Raw genomic sequence first — 25190 nt, 5'->3', positions numbered from 1 at the left:
AATTCACAATACCAAGAACCTTGGTTATCTGGTGCCACAACTCCAGAAAGGTTTGGATTCTGCACCAGACTGGAATGGGGTATTGCGCAGTGGCAGGGAACAAAAGCCCAGACTTCAGTTGGGCCTGTTGTGACAATTTTGATTGACAGTGTTCCCTCTGGCGAGGCCTGGCCGGAAGTTGTTATTGCAGTCTCTGAGCTGAAAGAGACAGGAAGCAGTATTGCCTAAAAGGGAAGTAAGGATGTCACTTACAAAATGGTCTCTTATAAGAGAGAAAGGAATGTCTCGAAGAGGAGGGCTGTTCTGGTTCTTTCAAGGACTGAAACACCACATTCTATTCTTTAATTTGGGAGACTGTCTCCATGAATTTTTCTCCAAAGTGAGTATCTCCTAGATAAGGTCAGTCTGCAAGTTTTTTTATGGATGTCTTCATAGATGCTGCTAGCCCTAAGCATGCCATTTACCAAGCTCCTATGGAGGCTGCAGAAGTTTGTGCAACAGAATCAAACGATTCATACACTATTCGTAATGGGCCGGATTTTAAAAGCTTTTCGCGCGTAAAGTGGGTTATGCACTCTGGGCCTATTTTATAAAGGCCTGGTGAAGCGCAAAAAGCCCCAGGACGTGTCTAATTCTCGGGGCTTTAAAAAAGAGGCAGTCCGGGGGCAAGGCGAGGCTGTCTGGGAGTGGGGCCAGAGCTGGGGGGAACACACAACTTGCATCTGCCCAGAGGAAAGAGCAAAAGACAGAGGTGGGGGGGGGGGGGTAGAATAGGGGGGAAGGCCGCGGGTGTCGGCACGTACAAAATGCACTAGTCTGCGCCCCCTTGCAAGTGCCAACCCCCAATTTTTTAACATATGCGCATGTTATAAAATCGGGTGTCCATGTGTGCACGCCACGCGTAGGTTTGAAAATCTACCCCCTTAAGTGTTTTATATCTTCCTCCACATCCAATGTTTGAGGGGAGAAGAATTTGCCACTGTCCATACAAAGAAATGGTTTTAGCTTTTCTAGGCAATCATGATTATATTGAACCATGAAAAGCTGGCAATGAGTGATGTGGACAGTTAACATGGAACTCTAAAATACTCTCTTCCTGAAGTTATCCAGAAGTCTATGATTCTGCTTTTCTTTGCCTTTTTTGGGCATACTCAACTACTCATGGACTGATAAGAGAGCGGGACTACTCCATAGCTCAGACTTCTGCATTTATGGTCCAGCTTTCTGGCCATTGTTATTCCAGAGACGGGAATTTCCCATGTTTTCATTTGCAGAGTGTTGAGAAGGTCATAGAGGTCAGGACAGCCACAGGTTCCAATGGCATATGTGGTATCTGAAGGAATCCAAGAACTGATCGGGAATCTTTGCTCTTATGTACATTAATATTTAATGTCTTGCCCATCTTTTTGACAAACATCAAATAGTTAAGGTCCTCTGGAGGTGAGGAATGGTCTGGAGGATCTGAAAGTTGATCAGAAGGAATTCCTGTAGACCCTTCCTTTGAATCAAGAGGCAAAGGCACACTAAACCAGGATTGCAAGGATGACATAGATGACTGGGATAGTTCTTACGACTGTCGCAGAGGGGAAATAGCTTGGTCAGCAATCTCCAAATGGAATGATTCTGCTGTAACAGATGAAGATCCCTAAAACAGTGCCAATCCAATCAGAGATTAAGAGTTTGGGAGTTTAAGACTCCGAATTATCCATGAAACAACAAATTTGTCATGTTACTAAAACTGCTTTTTGTAAGCTTAAATGAGTCTGACCATTAAAAATGCTGGTACTTGCAATATACTTCTGAATGATTGCTCAGAGCCTAGTCCTCAGTCACCTAGACTATTGTGCTTCTTTACATATTTGTCTTCCTGATAGGCTGATGAACGCCTTACAGTTAGCACAGAACACTTTTACTCGAGTTATTTCTGGGACATCAAGAAGAGAACATATAACCCCTGTCTTGAAAGATTTACACTGGCTCCCTATTAAATGGAGAGGTAGATTCAAGTTGATTCAACTTTTGAGAACAATATCTCCATGTGTACTGAGAAACCATCTTGAGTGGTATAGTCCTGGTCATGCTTTTAGGTCACAGGATGCCCAGCTCTTAGCCGTCCATCCGGTCACCAGAGAATGGGCTTTCTCCTCAATGGCAGTACATTAATGTAACAAATTACCTATTATACTTAGCAACAGGATTTCAAACTGTTCAGGAAAGCTTTAAAGGCAGAGTTTTTTTAATGAAGCATTTGGATTGGCTGGCGATTTAAGTCCTAATGTATCTATATGTTTGTAAGGCGTTAATTGTTAACTTTTGTATTTTATAATATCGTTTTAATATTTTATGACTTTTGTTGTAATCCAAACAGAACGGTTATCTGGAGGTTGCGGAATATAAGACTCTAAATAAAATAAATAAATAAAGCGCAGTGATCGGTAATGTTGATATTGCACTCTGAGAAATCACTGTGGTAAAAGTGGAAATAAGCAGTCTGAAAGTTCTTCCTGTTCTCTTGATAGGGAAGCAAAGAAATTCTTCATCATATCCGTAACCTGGTTGAGAGACTGCCGTGTTCTATGATACAGTGAGGGAGTGTGGAAGGTGGAACATCTTCAAATACAAATATAGACTCTTGCTCAACAATAGGAGGCCTACTAGAAGTGAGTGGTATTATGGAACAGACTGGACTTGAAGTCTCCAAGCATAGGCCCCGCACCAACATTTGAGAAACAGTGAGGGCTCTCGTGATTGAAGGAAACAGGTGCAGGAAATCTCATGGAACCCCTACTCATGGCTGCATAGGTAAAGCTACCTGCAGGATCCAAGATTCCAGATGCTTTGAAGGAGTACAGTGTCTTGAAGGTATAGAAGATTTCTTCTGTGAATGCTTCGAGGGATCACTTCTGGAATGCAAAGATGATGCAGGAGCAAAAGTAGAGTTTTTTGGTTGTATACATCAGAAGCATCAAGGTGGATCCACTCTTTCTAATGCTATGATGCGAGGATGTAGTGGTGGAGAGAGCAGATATATGGGCTACATGAGATGAACCTCTCGATACATCATGCTTTGGGTACATTGATGGAAGAGGAGTGCCCTGGTGGATCCTGCAATGAATGATTCGGTGGGACATATATGGATAACATTATTGCATCTGGTGCACCAATGTTGGATGCATTGGTGCATTGTGCGTTGAGGGGGTCCAACGCTGTTGGCGCTTCTGCGCCGATGCACTATGGTCGATGCATCTTGCTTCTTTGACACATGCACCTGTGGCTTCACTGAGTGATGTTGTTTAGTCTTCAGCACATGCAGACTATTTTCACTTGACTCAAAGGCTTCAACCTGGGGGAGTTTTGGAGGAACTACAGCTCAGCTCCCTACACCTGGTGAAGCAGATGACGTTACAGTCCAGGAAGAGAATTTGCTATGGCCCCAAAGGAGCCTACACAGCTCCTCTACCTTGACAGCTCTCTAATGTTGGCATCGTGGGACATGGCTCAGCCCCAAGTACCAGGAGCAGAGTCTGTGTCTGTTAGCAAGGGATATAACCTTACCTCATACCCAATGTTTAAAGCCAGTAACCGGTTTCTTCTTGCCCAACATGGTGAGGAGGCAAAGCATGGCCAAGATCTTTTGACTTTTTTTTTTGTAGCACTGAAAAGTGCTGTTGAGGTTGCTGCAGAAGAAACAAGCCAACAAAACTGAAGAATAATTGGAAGAAAAAATTCTTAAAACAACAATTCAGAGAAATATAACAGAACAGACTGAATAACCATATGTGCTGTAGCTAGGACAAAAAATGACTGAAGAGGCTCACAGGAATTCTTGTATATGCTCAGTAGAGTTCAGAGCTCTACTAGCTTAGAGAGATGAGGCTGTTCAGTGCTGCCAGATGTCATCCACATGTAATGGCTAATTCAGCCTGCTTATCGATGAAAAAAAATCACCATTCCTGAGAAAACAACATGACTAACAAATAACTATTTCAAAACTAAGAACACAGAAATTTTTTAAAATTTCCCAAACACTAATAAAATATTTTAAAACAGCAAATATCTGAAGCACCACCTTAATAATTAAAATAAGGATAAAAAATAATTCTCCACTCTCACCTGAAAATATTTCATTTCAGTCACCGTCACTGTCATGGATTGATTGGTGGTAAGGGTGCCCACAAACTTTCTCCTCTCTCTCAAATGTTCATTCTCACATATACTCTTCATATGCTCACTCACAAGCGCACACTAATACATGCTTCCTCACATATGCCCACATACAGATTCACTGACTCAAACACATGCTCCCCTACACAGGCTCACTGACATACAGGCTCTCTCATATACATGCCCTTGACTCCCAAGCTTTCTCACGCTCACCATATGCTCCCAGACTCACTCTCACACACATTCTCCCTTACACAGGCTCACTGACTCTCACACATGCTCAGTGACTCACACATTGTCTATCTTTTCCCCTCCCCCAGCCCAATAAGTAAATAAAAAATATTTTACATTGGTGGTCAGGGGGGATAAAGGCAGTGCCCTAGAAGATTAGGGCCTGGGTAGGCTGTCTGTTGCTGCTCCCCGAGGTAGTGTACCAAGTCCCTAAATGTGGGAAGAAGGGGGCTGGAAGGCCCCAATGCTTTTCTAAGATAATTGGCTTTCTCGCAGCCGGATTATGAAGGCAGCGGGGCCAGCAGCTGAAAGCATCACGAAGTGCTGAGCAGGTTAAAATGTAGCAATGCGAGGTCTATTTCCCATGGCTGTGATGATGGTTGGGAATGAAAGGAGGTGCCCCATGAAAGCAGCAGAACAGGCCCATGGAGCTGCTGCTATTGTTGCCATAACCACAATAAAACTAGAATGAGCAGAGCGCCTCGTGGGAGGCTCCTGCTGAAGAGAAGTGCCGCTGTGGGGTCAAGTATTGATCGCAGAAGCTCTGCAGGATTGGAGTCTCTACAACCAACACAAGCCATGTGATTGTCTAGACTAGTTCACCATAGCATTCCTGAAGCCTTGATAGGCCAATCAATCCCTGGAAATTGATATCTGCATAGAACAGTCCATAAGGAGGCATCCATTCAAAATTGTAAATATCTATATATCTGGAGTTCATGGAGACATTACCAGAAAGTTTCCATTATTGCATTATTAAGAAAACCAGGTAAAAATATTAAACTCATGATTTTTGCCATAGGCTACCCTTACATTTATTTCAGATATCTTTAAAAAGGAACTTCATGTTCAAAATTCAAGCTAGCCTATCACCCAGCCAAGCAATAAGTATACTGCCTCCAATCCACTAACCTAGACAATGTTTTATAAAGTGGATGATGAGTTTGCAGTAGTAGACAGCCCTCTTCAGTGTAAACAGGAGTATCCACTTTTACCAGTGGAGAAACAGTTGATGTCAAGAAACCATTCTCATTTTGGGAAATGAGGTGAAGGAGCAGATTAATGATTAGAAGAGCAGGGATTCTCAACCCAGTCCTCAGGACATACCAAGCCAGTCAGGTTTTCAGGATATCCAAAATAAAAATGCATGAGATAGTTTGGCATACACTGGAGGCAGTTTATGCAGCTCTCTCATATATATTAATTGTGGATATCCTGAAAACCTGACTGGCTAGGTGTGTCCTGAAGACTGGATTGAGGATTCCTGGGTTAGAGCAACTGGCTAAGAAACCAGGAAAACAGTTTCAAATCTCACTTCCCTCACTGACATGCTTTGTGATCTTGGGCAAGTCACTTTATCTCCCATTGCCTCAAGTACCCACTTAAGACTATAAGCTCTTTGGGGCAAGAATGTGCAAATTACCTTAAGCATTATTTGGAAAGGCAGGCTAAAAATCCAAAAAGGAGGCTTTGTGACGTAACTGCTCTGGACACAAAATGGATGTTCCCACAGAACAGGTAGGTATTCTCAAATTAAATTAGATCAAGAGCAATTCTTGGATGTAACGTTTACCATCCAGCCTGGGGGAGCATTTGTCTCTAATTAGATAGTAAGCTGCTATTAATTTTCAATATGAAGTCCCATTTTAACTGGCTGTTACAAGAAAATACCTGATCTATTTTTGGGAGAGATACTTCTAAATAAAGCTCCTGCTTGCAGTGCATCTTACGTTATTTATATGCCTGAAACTAGATTTCGTAACTTCTCAGTACAAATGTAGATGTTTGTTCCATTACTTAGTGTCTCAGTAATGTCATTACTTTCCTAAAAAGTGGTCAACATCTTGACCACTATGAAATCTGTCGGTCTCATCTGCAATTAGGGACAGAAACTCTGGAATGTGTGATTATGCTAATGATTTTTCCTCTTTCCTAAGCCCAAAGAAATCAGTAGTATTACAGGATTTGCATGGCTTTTTATATTCTCTAAAAAAAATATAGATTGCTGCTTTTATCAGTCATATGTAACAGCTAGACAGATTTCCAGTTCTATTGTGTTTCTCTCAAAAGTTAAAAGCAAACCTAGATAAGTTTTAGGGTAATAAAAAAAAAAGGCCTGTTGGATGGTAAGAATTAGATCCTTGGGAAAACTGCTTATCCAGCTGATCACCATAGATATGGTCAGAAAGAAAAATGCCTTCCATTGTGCAGAATTGGCTACAGATACAGTATTTTTATGGCTTCCTCTGAAGTACCACAGATACAGCTGGAAAGCAATCAAAAGAGGGCTGGATTCAATGGATCTCTGGATTTTCTTTCAACTTAACCAACTCTATTTGTACCAAAACTGCAGAAACATTTTAGTGTCAATTAAATTGGTATCATACGGTTAATATACTTTGCTTGTCAACTGGCAGGTAACCAACATCCTTGGCAAAGTACACAGGCACATGTTCTTTCAAGTGTATTACAAAGTAAAACAAAATGCATTTAACAGCAGTCTCTATGAAGAATAGTGAAAAACAGCCCAGACTGTGGACCAGGAAGTCACAGAGAAAATATACCCCACAATGAAGTCAAGGTAACATCCACCCAGTTAAAGTTAATATAAAATTAAATAGTTCACCCCACAAATCCCTTTCAAGTGAATGGATATGACCTCACCCCAGCATCTGAGGACAAAATGGATGTTTAATTCAAAGAACTAGACAAAAGGGGTAAAACACAATGCCTCCTTCAATTAGAGGATATGACCTTAAACCAGCCCTTGCACAGAGTTGAACTCCAATCCCGCGGCCAGTGCAAAGGTATTAGGTGCCCTAGGCAAAATGTTTACAGCCTTGCACCATCTCCCACTCTGATCCCTAGTCACATTCTCTCCTCACACAATTAAAATTTATGCAATTATTACATGTCAGTCACATGTACTGTATATATTTAAATGTACTGCCAACCAGAAAATTCTGCAAAAAAACACCATATAATATTAGGTCTAATGTAACACAAATTGGGTGTGGGCTTGACCTTCAGAAAGCCATGATTACCGAACTGAATTACAATACAGTAAACCTCCCATATGAAAACAGCATTAACTGCCAGCACTCAAACAGTAACAACCCTACCATTGAAAAAAAGATCACTGCAAATACTACACCAGGCCCTAACATACCATTACACCTCCTATTTCCTATATTACTCTCACATGGAAGGTATATAGATATACATTTATACAGATATCAGATGAACCAGCATGTACAAGCAAATCTACTTCCGGTTCCCATTACTCAGAGTGAACCCTCTTCTTCATTGTTAGAACAGTTGACTGTTAAGCCCCTCACCTAGGATCCGAAGCAACCCCAGCATAGCCTCCGGCATCATGCTGTTCCAAGGTCCCAAGATAGAACTTCCTGTAAATTTGGACTTCCTTTATAGGTCCCCTACCCGGGACTTCCTGTGACACTGGCTGACATCACACCCTACATGAGTATATAAGGAACTCCCTGGCAACCAGCCAGCGCCTCAGCAACAAGTCTCCTGATGCCCTTGTGGTCCAGTATGTGTTGCTATCCTTGTCATATTCTTACCTTGTGCTGTGTTACTTGTCTTGGTTCCTTGTCTTATCCTAGCCTTCTCTGTGCTCTGTTCCTTGTCCAGTTCTTTGCCTGTCATCCTTGTTCCTGGCCCTGGTTGTTCCCTTCCTTGATTGTCCTGTTGGCCTTCTCTGTCCTGTTTTATCTCGGACTGACTGGTTCCTGACCTCTGGCTTGTTACCTGATCTGTCTGCTGCCTGCCAAGAACCTTGCTCAAATCAGACTCTCACTCAGGATGGCCCTAGGGACCCATTTAAATCCTGCTGGCTGCCAGAACCCAAAGGTTCAACCTGCAGGGGAGTCGGCTCGTGTAGGTGAAGCACCAGCCAGTCCCGCTTATGGGCTTCTCCACCAGCTGCTGGCATGGGCCTAGCAAGCTCACTCACTAGGTGGCGCCAAACACACCAGAGTCGCAAGTGTCCAATTCTTTCAATAGTGTTATATTGACTCACTTGTATGTATGATCTGTTCGTAAGACATTGCCTATTGGGTTTTTTTTGTATCAAATTATAAACCCAAATTTGTATGCCTTACTGAGACCTGGTTGTTAGATACTGATAATGTCTTGATTAATCAGGCTTGTCCAAATCATTATGCTGTTTTCTCTCAGTCATGTAGTTCTAAAGCAAGGAGGAGGGGTAATGATTATACAGTTATAGGGCTTCTAATTTTAGGTTTTAACCAATAAACCTTGATAAAAATCCTGGATATGAAAAAAATTAAATAGGTATTTATTAAACAAACACCAAAAAACACCACTTCCCTTAGAATTCTCTCATCTCTCCTTTGCTTATGCTGGATCCTCTGGTTTTTGTGCCTTTTCTATGTTGACTCCTCGGTTGCACAAAAGTATGTATTTGATTCAACCTGAAAAGGTACCCAACTATAATACCAACACTATGAAAATACCAATTGACACACCAATTTTTGTAGTCACAAAGAACCCCTAATTAGTTGGAAAATAAACACCTAAATTTACAATCTATAAACACCTAAAATTAGAAGCCCTAATTATATACAAAAAAAAACCCCTGCTAGGCATGTCTTATATTGATATAGGGGCAGTGGCACCAAATGAAATGTTGGTATTAACTTTGCTCTGTAATCGAGTTAATAACTTCCAAACAATTTATCTACTACAATTATTCTAGGAGATTCTAACCTTCATCTGGATGAGCTTCCACCTCCTGCTCATTGCACATGCCATGTCAGCTCTTGGATTGAACCAAATAGTATTAGACCCCACACATAAAATGCATCCATACTTTGATCTAATATTTATTCACAACTATAGGGACATAAGGGTATAATGTACCCAAGAGGAGACTGCCTGCTTCCTCTTCCCTCTCTGTGGGATACTAACAGTGTTACAGAAAAGCAAAATTGCTTACCTTGTAATAGGTGTTATCCCAGGACAGCAGGATGTAGTCCTCATATATGAGTGACATCATTGATGGAGCCCTATTGCAGAAAACTGTCAGTTTCTAGAAACTTTTGACTGGCCCTGTGAGGCCACTGAGCATGCCATGATATTCTCTGCCACAGGGGTCTCTTTTCAGTCTCGTAGATAGCAATAAGCTTTAGCAAAAATAAAATAAAACGTATCGGACCCAACTCCGCAGGGTGGCGGATGGGTTTCGTGAGGACTACATCCTGCTGTCCTGTGATAACACCTATTACAAGGTAAGCAATTTTGCTTTATCTGCTGGTAGAGGTGTATAACCCACTGGTGGGGGATTGGTCTGCCTGAATAAGAGGAAGTATCAAATCCTTTAAACACACCGAAGCCTTTATTCAAAAAAAGATAAGCTCTAAATTCTCCAACTGTATTTATCAGGTACTATAATTTACATTCTGGCTCATGTATCTAATCCAGGTAACACTTATAGTACTTATTCTGGACATTCTATGGATAATACATAGCTAAGATGAGTATGTTTTGTAGGCACCCTGACAGGCTTACAAATCATACAGAAGATGCTTCTGTTAATATTTTATTATCCCTCCTATTGTCTCTTCCCCTAGCTGCTCTGTCAATCTGCTAAATTTGTAACGTGTGCACCAGTATCCCTTTTCATTTTTGGTCTTCTTCCACATCCCAAGGAATGTACTTATCAAAATATTTATCCGCCTATAGCGTAGTCCCATACTAGCTGAAGAAAAGAGAACTTGTATTCTGTTCCAGATAATATTATGTAATATGCTGAGATTTGTGGATCAGCGGAATAGAAATTATTAAAGTAAATAAAATAAAGTCAATAAAACATTAACATAAAACAAAAGAAACTTGCTCACTACACCCACTTATCTCCTTAAAAACTGTTGTGAGGGAGAGACAAGTGGGGGTATTTCTAGTTTAGGTAACATTAAATGAGTAGCTGCTACATGAACTCTAAAATGTTATCAAATGCACAAATAGAATTTCTTGTAGGTTTTGGTTGGTCTTATGATATTACCTACTTATTTTTTTCAGCTGTAAGGAAGTAGCTAAAACAGACTACAGAGATTCACTGTACCTACAAAAAGGCACTTGCAAAGTATATAATCTTATACTTACCCTTTTGATCAATACGAAGGTCATATAGAGGTGTTCTATAAATATCCACAGTGGAAAGTGCACATCGAGAAAGGGGAACATGATGAGAAGGTCCAAGGATAAAAATTCTTCTCCTAGATTAATAGGGAAAGAAAGGTTTATATTATCAAGAATTTCTTAAAACCAGAGTGAACTAAGATAGGAAACTACAGCTGTAGAGGCTTCCTTCTTGCTTCATTATCCATGTAAATGTATTATTAAATACAATAATGATATAAATACAATATAATACAATAAAACATATCTAGCATAGCTCTCTGCTTCAACGGCAGGAGAGAAGAAAAACTGATACTTCACGCATATCCAGCATAGCTCTCTGCTTCAACGGCAGGGGAGAAGAAAAACAACCAATAAGGGCTGAATAACATAGTCTGGGTAAAACAAATAAGCATGGGTGTAGCTTGCTTATTGCGGCGGTTACTACCCCTAACTAATCAAGCTTGATATTTCACTTGGATGCAGCTCCATCACTGCTCTCTACATCAATGGTGGGGGTGGAAGGGAAATAGAACCAAAGAGCTAAGAGAAACAGATAAGTATGAGAAAAGAAAATGTGTGAAGCTTGCTGGGCAGACTGGATGGGCCGTTTGGTCTTCTTCTGCCGTCATTTCTATGTTTCTATGACTGATATTTTTTTCATTCCTGAACAATTGAAATCATTTGTGTAAGCTAGAAAGTCTTCGATAGTTTCTGTAACTCCAAGTCATGGCTAAACTAGTTTATTAATTGGTGGATCTTCTTGCTATGTTCTCTCTTTTTATTCTTGGGGAATTTGTTGCTTTGTATTTTTCATTAAATGAAACATGTTTTTCTTTATCCCCACGTGCTTTCAATAGACAAAAGTTGTTATATCTTGCTTTGTAAGTTTTGTTAAAATAAAGATATTAAAAAAAAACACCAGATAAATATCAAGACTTAACAGACAGGTCCATATCCTTTTCTCAGACCTAGTTCCTGTTTCAATCCCACTTCCTCACCCCCAGCCTTCTCAAGTCTCCCTTCTCATAATACAGGGGCAAATGAGATAGGGGGAGTAGCAGACTTGCACCAAGCACCAGACACAACTCACTCTAATTAACGAGAGCAGCAGTAGAACTCTAGTCTTCACAATGACATGGACCATCTGGAACATAAAGACACAAAATGTGCCATGCTGGATTAGATAAAAGGTCCATCAAGCCCAGAATCCTGACTCCAACAGTGGCCAATCTGGATCATTAGGAAACAGACAAATCCCAAAAAGTAAATCTATCTCCTTGTTGATCAAACCAGGGAAAAGCAGTGACTTTCTCCAAATATACCTGGCTAATAATTGTTTATGGACTTTTCCAGAAACTTGTCCAAACCCCTTTTAAACTCAGTTATACTACCTGCCTTGACCACATCCTCCACCAACAAATTCCACAGTTTAATCATGCACCAAGTGAAAATCTACTTACCTCAATTTGTTTAAATCTGCTACCAGTTTCTTTTATGGAGTGTCCCCCAGTCCTAGTATTATTTGAAAGGATAAATAACCATTCACTATTTATCTATTCCACACCACTCATGATTTTTAAACCTCATATCTACTTTGTCTTCTCTTCTCCAAGTTGAAAAGACCTAACCTTCATAGCCTTTCATCATTTTTGTTGCCTTTTCTCTGTACCTTTGCTAGTTCTGCTATATATTTTTTTAGATAGGTGCGACCAGAACTGCACTTAGTTTCCAATATACGACCGGCACCATAGATTTATACAGATGCATTATAATATTCACAGACCAATGCAACAAGACATGTGGTAAAACAGATGCATTTTCTTAATGTATGCACATCCACCTCTCCTGGGTGCCCAATGCTATATTTAAATGAGCTGCCACATTAAAAAGGACATGCTAAGTAAAAATGGTGCGTCCCTAGCACTCAAAAGCATTGGGTGCCCAGGAGCTGTGGCTGTGCACGCGTCTCTGAGGTACTCGCCCTCCATTCAACGCTATTTAAATAAAATAAATGACTCTATAGGTTATTCTTGTTTGCAAAAAGCAGCTCTCTTCCTGCCTTTAAAGCTCCATCATTCCTCCTAGTTGCTCTGAAATGTAAGACAATTTTAAGCATTCAGGATGGTCAGAGCTGCTTGTAATGGTGTCTTTTTTTTTTTTTTTTTGAGAAATCTTTAATGTTTTACAACAGTGAACAGATTTGTTTTGTTTCAAAAGCAGTATTTGTTTTGTTTTTTTCAGGACCCGTTGACTTGCGCTATGACTTAAACGCCAGCTCTGGGGCTGGCGTTAAATTTGCCACATTAGAAAGGATGCGTTGGGCAACCGGCGATTTTCTGCATCAGGAGTAATAGCTAATAGCCTCATCTACATGGAATTTACATTTCATGAGCACTATTGGCTACGAGTTTTAGACACGCGTTTTGGACGCCTTGATCCCCTTATTGCATCGGGTATTATGCTAGTGCATCCAAAATGCATGTGAAGTTGTGCGCTGGGCTGAGAGAACATTTTTGCATCAAACCTCCCCTCAAGTTTTATTCTCTATTCCTTTCTGAATAATTCCTAACATTCTATTTGCTTTTTGGACTGTTGCCACACACTAAACTGAAGATTTTAATTTACTATTCACGATCTTTTTCTCAAGTGGAGATTCCTATTACAGAATCAAGCATTGTGCACCTATAGTTAAGATTATTTTTCCCTATATGCATCACTTTGCACTTGTCCACTTTAAATTTCATCTGCCATTTAGATGACCAGTTCCCCAGTCTTCCAAGGTTCTTCTGCAGTGTCTTACAGTCCCTGCTTGTGGATGATTTATTTTATCGAAATTGCACTTTTTACCATTGTTCATATGGTTTCCAAATATTCTGAACTTAGGAAGCTTATCTTTATGAAATGCCTTCAACCTTTCCATAATATAAATGTCATACAGTCTGACAGAAATGCAGCAGATATTTTCCAGCTAGTGGTAATGGCATATCTTGCTGTTAGAATTTGCCTTTTTGGATGCTTGTTCTATTGGAAAGTTAAATAAAAACATTTTTTGATCCCATTTCACTGTTACTTGTACCATTTGTTGCAATAATTTATGCAGTTCCCTCCAAAAAGCAGCAACAGAGCAATTCCACCAAATGTGATCCATTATCCCTTCTTCACCATATTGCTTCCAACACCAATCAGAAACCAGATTATACATTCTATGTCAACAAGAAGGGGTAAGGTGCAATCTGTGGTAAACCTTATATGCATTTTCCACCAAATTCAGCGATAGAGGTTTTAAACACATAGCATCATTTATCTTCCCAAACATCCTGTTCTATAGCACAACAAAGATCAACTTCCCAAGTTCTCTCATAATTAAATTTCCCCTCCAAGGCAGAAATAAAAAATTTATAGATCTTAGAGAAAAGCCCTTGAGGCATTGCTAAAAGTTTTGCAGTTCTTACAGATGATGTCCCTACGACCTGTTCAAGATAATGTTGAACCTAAAAAAGGTCTATATTTGGCCAGGAGTATTTATCTTACAACTGAACATAGGTCATCATAACCCCTTTATCACAGAATTGCCCTACACAGAATAAACCCTGGATTTCCATCATCATACTGAACTGGGGTCAAAGGGGAACAATCCCCCAAAAAACCACCACTTTATATCTTACATCCCAAAGTTTTAACATATGGCTCGTATATAGGCTAAGAGCACATTTATGAACCCTAACCCCCTTCACCACCCATGGGCAATGCCAAATCAGGATATTCCCCATACGTATTTATTTATTTATTTATTTCACATTTTTCTATACCGAGCTTCATGGTTGAATACCATATCAGATCGGTTTACATCGAACGAGGGATAGAAACTTGTAACAAAAAACAGAACAATAAGTTATAATCAGAAAGAGAGCAAGAAAGTTACATTGAACAAGGACTATAAACTTGGAGGCTTTACAGCTTTGGAAGTAAATAGAGTAAAAAAGGCCCGAGTAGGGCCATAACTTAAAATCAAAAGTCATAAGATAGTTTAATTGCGGAGGTATTGGATAAGAGGCATCTCACAAAGAAGGCATGGTTCCATGGCTCGTGAGTAGGATGGTAGATTATTGTGTGTCTGAAGGATCCAAGAAGGCTAGTCGGAACAGCCAAGTCTTAAGTTTTTTTTTAAAAGTTAGTAGGCATGATTCCAACCTGAGTTCTGCAGGAAGGCTATTCCAAATGTTTGGACCTGCTAGAGAAAAGGCTCGGACCCTGGTCGAAACTAGGCGAATGGTTTTGGTTGGAGGGGGTTGTAACTCTCCTTTGTGGATTTCTCTAATCGGTCTGTTGGATGTATGGAGTTTGAGGGGAAATTCAAGGTCAAGATGAAAATAGTTATGGATGGACTTGTGTATCAATATGTTCAATATGCAGCCACTGCTTATCATTTACCTGAGATTTCCACTATCACTGCTCTAAAATGTGAGGCTAAGTAATATTTCTATATATACTCCCAGTCCTCCCATGCTTCAAGGCCAATAAAGCAAATACTTACTGACCCTAGGAGGTCTCTCTGCTGCTATATAAAATCCAAACCCTTCCTTTGAATCTTATTAAACATGCTTATGAGAACCTCAATAGGCAGAGTCTGAAAGACATAACAGAGCTAAGGGACTGCATTCATATTAAATCACTGCTATCTGTCCAAAGCATGAAATGGTCTCATGTGTCTTTACTTGAAGAGCCTTTAATATAATATTTAGCAGCAGGGAGTAATTAGCCTCCAGCATCTGCTTCCTATCCACCAAAATCCTAATCCCTAGTGTAATATCCCTCAGGTTATAGTGATGCGAAGAAAAAGTAGACTGTACAAAAGACTCCTCTACCTATTCCACTGGGTTATTGTGTTACCTATTCCACTGGGTTATTGTGTAGCGACTGGAAAAAGGAGTCCTGTGCCCATTCAATACACTTTCCTGGTCTTTCCCCTAGACCAGTGATGGCCAACCTTTTGAGCTCAGTGTGTCAAAATTCATAAAAAAAAACCCAAAAACCGAGCATAACTCGGGTGGTGTGTCTTCTAGAAAAATCCATAATTTTGGGATATTTGTAGCTCTAATTAATAACAAAGTTATAATTTTAATATATGTTCTGTATTTATTAATAAAGCAAAAACAAATAATTATTTACCTTACCTGCTTAGTGACTTTTTTGTTGCTGAATTTCATTGGCTAAATCTTCAATTAAAACACTCTCTCTCCCTCCACACCCCCCCCCCAACCACACAAACTCTTACTCCCCTGGATCTTCTCCTCACACACACTCATGCTCTCACACTTACTGGCTCCCTCAGGCACAAACACACACACCCAGACAGGCTCCCAGTCATTCTCTCACACACACACACACACACACTGAACCCCAGGCAGGCTCCCATTCATTTTCACACCACTCCCGCTCCATCCTCCAGGCAGGCACCAATTCATTCTCACACACACAGACCCCCAGGCAGGCACCCAGGGATTCACACACATACACCCCCAGGCAGACTCCCATTCATTCACATGCACACACTAAAGGCAGACCCCCCTCTCTTTTGCCAGCAACCTCGGAACTTCTCATTCCTCTGCTGCCACTGTCACTGCTGCCCACGCAGCTCCTGCAACGTTTACTTCCGGGGCCGCACAGGCAGAAAGGAGGAGCAGCATCAGCGCATTTAAACGCACTCTTTTTCTTCGGGCCGTGGTGACGTGAGCCTCACCTCGGCCCTGCCTATCTGCCTGTCGCTGCGCCACATGAGGGGTCCGGAGGGTGGGGGGATACTAAAAAACTAAATTTTAAAGGCTCGGCCGATAAAGAAAAAAAATTAATTTCCCGATATTCCACGAAATGCTGCGTGTCAGCAAAAACGTCTCGGCGTGTCACCTCTGACACGCGTGTCATAGGTTAGCCATCACTGCCCTAGACCTTGGGCAGATCCCCCTTAAAAATTCACGCCAGCAGTTAAGCAATGAACTTATACAGAAATCAATTAATAAATCTTTACTAGAAACCAGAGGAGGAAAACAGGAGATAGCATAAAAAGCAAATGTGGTTAAATATTTTGATGTAACAAGCAAGTAGCACAAATTTCAATTACATGACAGTTAAGAATAATACAGGTAACTCTCTAAATGCAGTCAGAACCCCACAAGCAGCTATATACACTAAATCACTTCAATATTTATTATAACCAGCAACAGTTTCCTAAACCAATACCCCCTGAGTACTCAGGAACTCATTTTCAGTCACAGTGTTTAAGTGTGCATACCATCTGATTGGAGCCCTTGAAGATTTGAGTAACCCATGCAGAAAGGACTTCTGGTGAATATTTTACAGTGGCCTACGGCTCTCTCCACTGGCTACTTCCAAAGTTTCCACTCCTCTCTCTGTATAGTGAGTTTAAAGAAGATATCTCAGTCTGAGGATTTACAATGCCCAGCCAGGTAAAGGAGCAGTCCTGGGCTGACTGCCACCCAAGCACAAGTCTGGGTTTAAATTGAGCTGGATTGCTAGAGCCCTCCAGGGAATGGGCAACAACAAAAAAAAAAAAAAAGTCCCCTCTTCTTTTCTTAGGGAAACATCTTAACTATATGCATATTTATCTCAAGTCCCTTTGCCTGCAGGCCACAGCAATAAGCTCAGACGGGTACACTTCACTGTAGGTCTTCTCCATCCAAATATACAACCCCTCTCCGGATGGGAGGCTAATACATCCCACCTCTGTTAGGATCCTTTCAACCTCAAAATCGTCTGTCTTCTGATAGTTACAGGTAGAAACTATTCTCTACTACTTTTCAGCTTTAACGGGATTTTTCTCTCTTCTGCACCCTGCCAAGGGGTCTCTGATCAAAAACCTGCTTTATATTCCATATTTGGAGAAACCACATCCCACATTACAATAAGGTTCTGGATTTGTCTCAGTTCAACTATGTCATCATGAGAGGGGGAGGGGGTTTCTCCCTCGTATTGGCTACTTCTGCAACTGCTGGGTTCTTCAAAAGTCTTTTGCTCGATTTTAAAGTACACTATTTTTTTTTATTTTTTTTTTCCTACAGGTTTCTGTTCACAGTGGGGAAAGGAAAGCAGAGTTGCTTACCTGTAACAGGTGTTCTCAAAGGACCGCAGAATGTTAGTCCTCACACATGGGCGACATCACAGGATGGAGCCCAGCACAGAACTTTGATCTCAAAGAATCAAGAACTTTCAAACATGCCCTACACTCAGCATGTGCAGCTGTAGTTATCACCCTGCTCTCCAGGCAGAGTCCCTCAGTCCATGATATAGCTCATACAAGGAGAAAACAACCCCCAGGGGAGGCAGGTGCTTCCGTGAGGACTAACATCCTGCTGTCCTCGGAGAACACCTGTTACAGGTATCCAACTCTGCTTTCTCCAAGGACAAGCAAGATGGCAGTCCTCACACTTGGATGAATTCAAAGCTACAGGCTGTCTGAGCAGGACAAAGCGGGAAACCGCACCATGCTGAAAGCACCACCTCTCTCCCTTGCCTGTGAGGCAGCCAATCCACAAAGGGGTCTAGATGAGAAGAAGAGTTGGGCATTACAAAGAGAAAACCATAGAAAAGCAAGTTTGCTTACCGTAAACGGTGTTTCCATAGATAGCAGGATAAATTAACCATACTGTCCTGGGAACTGTCTATCAGGCGTTGGAGGCGGAGATTGAATAAACTGTTACAGAGCTTAGCTCTGTGCGGATGCGCATGTTCCCGCGCAGGAAGGCAGATTCTCCTCAGTGTGTACAATAGCAGAAGGAAAGCATTAAAATGCACTGGCGCGGTTGTCCAGGGAGGCGGGGGGGGGGGTCAGCATGGCTAATTCATCCTATTTATGGAAACACCGTTTACGATAAGCAAACTTGCTTTTTCCCCGTCAATAGCAGGGCTGAATTAGCCATGCTGTCATGGGAATCCCATGCTCCAGGTCACACAAGGGTTTTGTAGTAGCGTCATACCTCTTCGAGCATGATCCTGAACTGTGGACAGCCTGCCAGGACTTATGTAGCGAAGTGCTTCAATATTGCCTGCCCCAGTTTGGCATCCTCAGATGTTTGCTGGTCTAGACAGTAATAGGAGGAGAAGGTGTGAAGAGATGACCAGGTGGCAGCCTTGCAGATGTCCATAGGCAGAACATGTCAGAGATGGGCCACCGAGGTGGCGACTAGTCGCAACTGATGAGCGTTCGGCATACATCATTGAGGTATGGAAACACCTGGATTCCTTGTTTTCTGAAGTGGGCCACCACTACTGCCATGCACTTTGTGAAGACTCTTGGAGCGGCTGATAGGCCGAAGGGGAGAACCTTGTATTGGTAGTGCTGGCCATTGAATTGGAAGCACAGGTATCGCCATGAGGAAGGGTGCATCAGTATGGGTGTATAGGCATCCTTCAAGTCCAGTGAGCACATCCAATCGTTGGGTTGAAGGAGGGGAAGAATGGTCTTGAGGGAAACCATCTTGAATTTTTTCTGAACCAGACACTTGTTTAAGTTGCGTAGGTCCACAATTGGACATAGACTCCCAATTTCTTGGGTATGAGGAAGTAGGGGGAGTAGAACCCTGTGTTCCAGAGTGACGTGGGTAGGAACTGGATTGCATGTTGAAGCTGAAGAGTCAAGATTTCTTCTGCTAGCTGTAGATGATTTGTCCTTACTCCCCTGATGGGGGTGAGGTAGGGTAGAGGTGGTCTGGAAGCGAAGTGGAGTTGATAGCCGTAACGTACTATCTCCAAAACCCAAAAATCGGTAGTGATATTCGACCAGGCGTCGATGAAGGACGTTAGCCTGTCTCCCACTTCTGTGGGGGGTGATGGCCCCGCTTGCAGAACCTCCTCAGTGAACAGTGACAAGTATAGATTGTTGCAGTCACTGATCGGCTCCTTGCGTCTCCAGACGCTGCTCGCCAGCCCACTGGTTCCCGGGTCCTCCCCGACGCACCACAGCTACTTGGCCTTCCTCCTCTTCTGCATGGGTCTTCCCCGGTGCGCAGGACGCCGCCAGCTTTCAAGCCGGCCGGGCCCTTCTCCTATGTGCGCGGCTGTGGCCACGACTTAAAGGGCCAGCAGCAGGATCTCCCGCGGGCATTGCCAGATGACGTCATCAGCCCTGGCCTATTTAGGCCTGGTTCCATAGCACCTCCATGACTTGGCAACGAGTTCCCTTCGTGCTGTATTTCCTTGCTAGGACCCCTGCTTTATTCTGCCTCCAGTTCCTGCTCCTGCCTTCCTGAACCCACTCCTGCTTTCCGGTCCCATTCCAGCTTCCAGTTCCTTCTCCCCTCTGACAGACCTCCCTGGCTTTGAACTTTGGATCAGACCTATCGCTGCTTGCTTGCTGCCTGCCCAGGACTTCAGATCGGACCTATCCCTGCCTGGACACAGCCACTTCTTGGATCTCGCTCCTGATACTTCGTCAGAGTTTCGACACAGGGGCCCACTTAAGTCCAGCCAGCCCCGGCACCCAAGGGCTCATCCTGCGGGGAACGGGGATGGTAGTGGTGAAGCTCCAGCCAGCCCCTGTCTTCCACCAGCCTCGCCTCCTGACACTGGGAACCTGAACTTCCCCCATGATAGGCAGTGATGAAACAGACTTTCAGTTGTAAAATATAACATTTATTAAGTAGCTTAGAGATCTTATAAGAAATGGCAGTATTTATTTCATGCATACATATAAGTTAAGATAGCGGAAATGATAAGGAATCAAGAGATTATGTTTCCTTATGGGAGTAAAGGAGCTCATCTTACACCTCCTAGGTTGCGTCAATCCCAACTCAGGCCAGGGGTCCACATCCCATGTTGAGATCCCAACAGTTTGCCAAGTCCATGGACAAGGTGGAGGTCTCGGCTCTGCAGGCCATACCGGGCCTGGATCAAAAAATCTTGGAGCAGCAGAAGGTATTTGAGTCCCTCGCCTCGGCAGTGGAACGCCTTTAGCCGACGTCTGGATTCCACCAATCACCCGGGCGCGTCACCGTCTGCTGTGGCGGGGGCCCCAGCCCCTCCGCCGACTACATGGTAAGTGCTGCCTCTTCCGGCACCACCTCACTTCACTGGGGGGATCCACAACTCTGCCACAGCTTCTTGAACCAATACCATATGCACTTTTGTCTCCAGTCAGTGATCTTTCCAGATGATCTCACCAAGACAACTTATATACTCTCCCTCTTGGATGGTAAGGCCCTAGCTTGGGCATCCCCCTTCTGGGAGCGGGCTGATCCAGTGTTGCAGGACTTGCAGCACTTCCTCTCACTCTTCCGCACTGTCTTCGACGATCCCAGGAGGCAGTCTATCTCTAGTACCTCCTTGTTGCACCTACGTCCAGGGTCTCGTTCCCTAACAGACTTTGTCATTGAGTTTCGCACCCTGGCATCGAAACTTCACTGGGGCGAGGATTGTTTGCGCTCAATCTTTTTGGATGGCTTGGCTGGCCGGATTAAGGATGAGTTAGCAGCCTGAGAGCTGCCCCCCTTGCTGGATGGCCTTATATTGCTGGCCGGGTGGATAGATCGCAGAGTTCAGAAGCACTCCCAGAAGAAGTCAACAATTTAAACGTCCTACGGAATGACATCACTCCAAATCAGCCAATCTGAAAGAAGACTGCAACCGCTGTTCCAATACACTGAAAGACTACCTGAAAGAAGACTTCCTACTTCCGGTTTCCTCTTCTAATGACAAAAGAATACTGAGACCTGTGTGGTCCGAAGGTATCGTTTATGCAAGGCTGTGCAGATGAGTATTAAGATTTTGTTTAAATATAAGGAATTTGTTAAAATGAAGTAATTTTTGTTGCAGCATTTATATGGCCATTTTGGCCTGTTAGACAAATGGAATTAATTCCCTAGAATGGACCCCTGATGAAGCTTTTTACCAGGCAAAACACCGGCCGTGTCGTTATAAGAATTTTGTGAACTTTATTTGGCACATATCAGTACACAATTTGGCATGTTACAAAAAGAAACAAGGTGGATGATTGAATAGACATGGTGGTTCATTGAAAGTTGAACACACTGTCTGGCTTACTGACACATTAGAAAACATTTAAAATAAGATTTGAAAAATGTAACGAATTTTAATGGAACAGGACTTTATTGTTCACATTAGTAGTTGTTTTTCAATTGATTTGTTTTGATTTCCCCCCCCCCCCCCCCCCCACCCCCTTTGTTTTGTTTTTTTTTTTTGAGCAAATTATATGGGTAACCTTGGTGGCTTATTTTTTTTACTGGATCCTCATCAGATCCATGCCCTGCATGCCTCCTCAAAGACCTGTCAGACCCAATCTTATCCAATAAAAAATTGTAAATGCATCCCTTTGACTATTGCCTAGAAAGCCAAAATTTGTCAGGGCCTTACTCATGAAAAATTCCAGAATGCTTTGGGTAATGCCTGTCCACATTTAAGAAATCCACAGCACCACCAGCATTTTTTTTTTTTTTTAAATGGTTGCAGTGCCAGCATAGGACCACTGATGGAGCCCATCCCACCAGTGGCTGAAGATTTCCAGTGATACCCCTCTTGCCCTAGGACTTGCTGGCAAAGCCCATCCCCATCAGCAGCCAAAAAGGAGATGGGCCATGCCGGGGGGGGGGGGGGGGGGGAGAGGGGCTACCAAAGCCTACCTAGCAGACTTGCAGGAGTACAAGGATGTACAGTCTCTCAGTGCAACAGATACTTTTATGGCACTAAGATCTTGAAGAGGCCTCACTCCAGAAAGTGGAGTGGGTCCCCTGCCCATCCTTGCATCGAAGTTTTGGGGCTCTTACCCAATGGTGTTTTCTCCAAGGCTTTCATCTTTCAGGCACAACACTGTTGTACCTGAAAGGACATCCTACCACTACTGAAGCAATTCAGTGCATCATGGTCTGAGCCCAGGAAGCAATGATAGACAGAGCTGGTGTCCGTGATGGACATCCAATGACCACACCCACAAGTCTTAAATCCGCTGACTACAGGCTAATTCTTAGCTTTGTATTTCTCCATTCTTTTTTATTCAAAATTATATTTTCTATGTTTTTTCTGGTCGAACTTAAATTCTGCTAAGGGCCTGCAGAGGCAGCAATGAAAATAAGGATTTGCAAACTTGCAAACCCAAGGCAAAAAGAACCCCACAAGGTCAAAAACATATTTTTGACCTTTCTCTCCTCCTCCACCGTCCCACGCCTACCTCGCCTCACTGCCGGAGCCCTCACGATCCGCAAGGACAAGAGCTCGCTCACCTCGTGGTGAGCCGTGCAGTTGTGAACTAAGGCAGGAAGAGAAATCGCAAAACTAATACGGAAACAAAAGCGGCAGGAAGAAATACTTTAAATCAAGAAAGGAACTTCGCTGCAAGCCGTGAGTACAAGCCACGCCCCCGATAGGCACTAGGCCAATCGGAAGCCTGCTGGAAACCCTTTAAATTCAACGAGGCTCCAGACGGCGTCGCGCACCCGAAGGAGCGCGACCTAAGGGGCTAGCCCCTTAGTGCGCCCCTTTGTGAGCCAATTTGTGAAGATACCTAAGTAATTCCTCGCTCTGCTAGTCAGCCTCACCATAGTGGCTCACACTACCCAATACCAACACACCTGCACTCCTCCTGCTTACGTCTAGCTCAGACCAAAGCTCATCCTGCTAAGCGCAAGCACTCATCCAAAGTTCGTCCTTCCATTCCCAGCGAGTATCCAGCAAGCCTCCAGCGATCTCTCTTCCACTCCCAGCAAGCATCCAGCGTTCATCCCTCCACACCCAGCAAGCATCCAGCGTTCATCCCTCCACACCCAGCAAGCATCCAGCGTTCATCCCTCCACACCCAGCAAGCATCCAGCGTTCATCCCTCCACACCCAGCAAGCATCCAGCGTTCGTCTTTCCACTCCTAGTAAGCATCCAGCGTTCATCCCTCCACTCCCAGCAAGCATCCAGCGTTCATCCCTCCACTCCCAGCAAGCATCCAGCGTTCATCCTTCCACCCTCAGCAAGCACATAGCGCTGAACCAGGGAAAGAAATGCCAACGCACTATATCCCGGTCAGATATCAACGTCTCCGCAACAACATTTACCCTGCACTAGAACTACCACCAAGAAAGCACAGATCTCTCATACCAATTATGATCACACCACTCACCCAGTTCTTAGGGCTCACCTTACTCTCGGTAACCCTATTCAATACACAATCCCTTACAAAAAAGACGCACATACTCAATGACTATCTACTGGACTCCGACCCAGACATCTGTGCTATCACAGAGTCCTGGTTAAAAAACTCTGACATAGCGTTAATAAACCAATTACCTATACACAAGTATGATATATTATCAACCCATAGACACAAAAAACGAGGGGGCGGCTTACTACTAGCTACCAAAAAAGAACTTAGACTTATACCGCAAACAATAAGATCCGAGTCCAATCTGGAACTGGGTCTAGTCAAATCACAACAACTCCAAATATTATTAGTCTATGCCCCTCCGGGATTACTTGAAGCTGATGTCTCTCCCCTCATTGAAGCCATAGTGAAGCACATAGATTCAGACCTCCCTACCTTGATCATGGGAGATTTCAACCTACACACTGAAGCCTCTCCCCACTCCTCCAATTGTGAAATTCTCCTCAATTCCCTCAAAGCCATGGGATTCACGCAGATCATAAACAATCCGACGCACAAAGCAGGACATATGCTTGACCTTATCTTTATTAACTCAAAGTTCACCTGCTCTGGGGCATCCTCTTGTACCCCAGTCCCATGGTCAGATCACTTTCTGATAACCACAAAGATCTCCACAATGCAACAGACCCACAACCCACAGTACCCGTCTACCATTCATTTCAGGAAAGCATGTGCCTCCGAGATCCTCAGCGACCATCTTACGAAAGAACTCTCAAACCTGGATCTATCCAACCCCGATTCAGCCGTTCTCTCATGGAACAACATCACGGAAGCAGTTGCAAACATTTTATGCCCGGTAGTCTCCAAAACAATAAATCCAGAAAAAGGAGGAAATCAACCCTGGTTCTCTACTGAGCTCAAGCGGTTGAAACAAGTCCAACGTCAAAGAAAATAAATGGCGCAAAGATCCAAACGCCTCTACGCTATCGACCTACAAAGGAACCTTACATCTCTACAGGACCACAATTCTAAAATCCAAAAGAGAATACTATGCAAGCAAAATCCACGAGTTCCAATATGATGCCAAGATGCTGTTCTCTTATGTGTCTCAAATCACAAAGCCTTCCCCATCGACGATACCCGACGAGCAGGCACAATCGAAGGCCAACGAGCTTGCTTCTTTCTTTCAGCAAAAGATTGCAAATACCCTGGCACTCTTACCAACCAATACTTCCTCCAGCTCTACACTCATCAAATCTCACACCCACACTGGAATCAAACTCAACAATTTCGAACTAACGTCCTCCGGTGAGATTGAATCCATCCTCAAGAGACTGAAACCATCTAGCCATCCAAATGACAACATCCCTTCCAAACTGCTGCTACTGATTCCTAACAAGATCTCGGTACCTATAGCGAACATTATAAACTGCTCGTTAACCAAGGGAGATACCCAGACAGCTTCTCTTAAACCCCTCCTCAAGAAACACAACTTAGACCCCAAAGAACTTGCCAACT

At 43.0% G+C, this 25190-nt stretch overlaps 1 protein-coding gene across 1 annotated transcript in view; it reads right to left on the bottom strand.

Moving 5' to 3' along the window:
* The window catches only part of MEMO1 (mediator of cell motility 1), a 226173-nt gene that overhangs the window by 147809 nt on the left and 53174 nt on the right, over positions 1-25190 (bottom strand). The window contains 1 exon segment of the mRNA XM_029593942.1: positions 10543-10655. Within this exon segment, the coding sequence (XP_029449802.1) occupies positions 10543-10655 (113 nt within the window).

Source organism: Rhinatrema bivittatum, chromosome 3 (assembly GCF_901001135.1).
Source record: "Rhinatrema bivittatum chromosome 3, aRhiBiv1.1, whole genome shotgun sequence".
Taxonomy (NCBI): domain Eukaryota; kingdom Metazoa; phylum Chordata; class Amphibia; order Gymnophiona; family Rhinatrematidae; genus Rhinatrema; species Rhinatrema bivittatum.
This window is presented reverse-complemented; position numbering and strand designations above follow the sequence as displayed.